Genomic DNA, 1,918 nt, shown 5'->3' with positions numbered 1-1,918 from the left:
CGTTCAGACTGTCATAAAAAAATCGGATATGAGTCAGATGGGTCCAAAAAATCGGATTTGGGTCGGATTTGCCTGCAGTGTGAACGTAGCCTTGGACTCTCATTCCTCTGATGGGCCTTTGAAGGGATAAAAACTCTGTTCCACTTAGAACTGAACTGAGGCCACCTCAGGTCGTCTTAACCTTTCAAAAAGACATTCTCTTCCTTCTAAATCAGATAATAAACAGAAGAATCTTCTATTACGCATTTTGATAATCAGAGAATGTTTATCAAAGTTACAGGAGAAAAGAGGACAGATCTCTTTTCTCCCTCAGTATGATTTCAGCTATGTATGGTTTCTCTGTGGAAAAATTCTTAATTAACTAAAATAATCTTTATGGTTTAAGTTGATGAAATATCAGTGTTTTACTTGTCTGAATCATGTTTGAAAATGTTTTGAACCTGAAACAATTCATTTTTCTTTCAGTTATGTTTTGAAGACTCCTCATCAGATAATAATTAAATGGGTCATGAAATGTTTTGTTCTGAACCACACAGAAGCAATAACCTTGTTTAGTTTCAGGAGGCGACTGCAAATCTCTGAATCTAACCTTTCCTTGATAACACTTTTCTAATCTTACTTTCCAGAGGGCGGAACTTAGATTCTCTAAGCTTTTAGTACTAACAGTTTCCACCCGGATGGTAGTAAGTGACGGACCGCCGTCAGTCACTTTGACAGCTAGACTCTCTGAGAGTCAGAAGCTAAGCTGTGACAGGTTTACCTCTTCATCGCCAACGAGGAAACCTCACAGCCTGGGTCAGACCAACGCCTGGTCGATCCACTTCAGTAAATCTTCTAGACAGAACTTTTTTAGAAGCCTGGGTTCCAGGAGAGGCTTTGCCTTTTTCTACGGCTTGACGTGGACAAAGCGAGCAGACCTACATGTCTGGGTCACTCTGGTGGACAGTCCTTAGCGGATTCTCTCAGCAGAAGCCCCGAATTACCTGGACAGGTGACCGAACATCATCTAAAGGTAAATAAGCTGGCTGAGTTTTGAACTTCGCTGTCTGACCAAAGCCGAGCAGAAAATGCTTCGCCCTTCTGGTTAAAACCCACATTATTTAAGATAAAACTACAAGAAAGCTAACAACTTACTTACCACCTTTTTCTTAAACTCTTCCTTGCCAACCCTAAGATAATTTGCCTCAAATGTCTGGTATTCAACATCAAAGCTTGACGTTTGTGTTTCTATTTAAGTGTGGTTAACAATTAAGAAGTTAAAAGCTTGTTATTGTTGGTCCCAAAACTTTTATAGGAAATTAATTGTTCACAATCAAGTGTATTCTAGTGATTCTGTATGATTTGTAAAATAAATGATCGCAATATTTATGGATCAAATCAACATTCGCTGACTCAGAGCCACTTCTTGTGTCCATTCATTTTTGCACTGGAGGAATGTTTATCCAAAATAAAAATGATCCTTGCTAATTAAATTACTCATAACTTTGTTATAAGAAGTGTAAGCCTGAAGTCTTACACATGATTGTGGTATAGAATTGAATGTGCCTGCAAAATACATAAAACCTCGTTGGACTTTCTAACACGGTTAAAGATAAAATGTACCCTTCGGTATCGTTCAGACACTCCTTCCCTGCTCAGCTCGTCCATCAGCGACGGGAGGATGCTGCTGCTGTGGCGTTTGTATCTCAAAGCGTAGAGCATGACGAGACGGACGGCGTCCAGCTCTGTAATACGAGGGTTCTGCAGCAGCCGTCGGACATTCTGAAAACACCACACTGGTTTCTTGTAGCTCCTGACAGGTTTACGTCTTTTTTTAAAGCTTATTTTGTGTTTGTTGCCGCTCTTTAAAGGCACAGTGTGTAGGATTTGTTTTCAGCGACATCTAGTGGTTGAGTGGTTGAATCATCCTCCCTGGTCC

The 1,918-nt window shown here is 40.3% G+C and overlaps 1 protein-coding gene across 1 annotated transcript in view; it reads right to left on the bottom strand.

The window, feature by feature from the left end:
- Positions 1 to 1,602: 1,602 nt before the first annotated feature.
- LOC106530506 (vacuolar protein sorting-associated protein 45-like) overlaps positions 1,603 to 1,918 on the bottom strand; it is a gene marked incomplete at its 3' end in the record, with an annotated part of 7,683 nt that continues 7,367 nt past the window's right edge. The window contains 1 exon segment of the mRNA XM_014026142.1: positions 1,603 to 1,761. Within this exon segment, the coding sequence (XP_013881596.1) occupies positions 1,603 to 1,761 (159 nt within the window).

Source organism: Austrofundulus limnaeus, unplaced genomic scaffold (genome assembly GCF_001266775.1).
Source record: "Austrofundulus limnaeus strain Quisiro unplaced genomic scaffold, Austrofundulus_limnaeus-1.0 Scaffold529, whole genome shotgun sequence".
In the NCBI taxonomy this organism is placed as follows: Eukaryota; Metazoa; Chordata; class Actinopteri; order Cyprinodontiformes; family Rivulidae; genus Austrofundulus; species Austrofundulus limnaeus.
The sequence above is the reverse complement of the archived record's forward strand: the minus strand, read 5'-3'. Positions and strand labels throughout refer to the sequence as shown.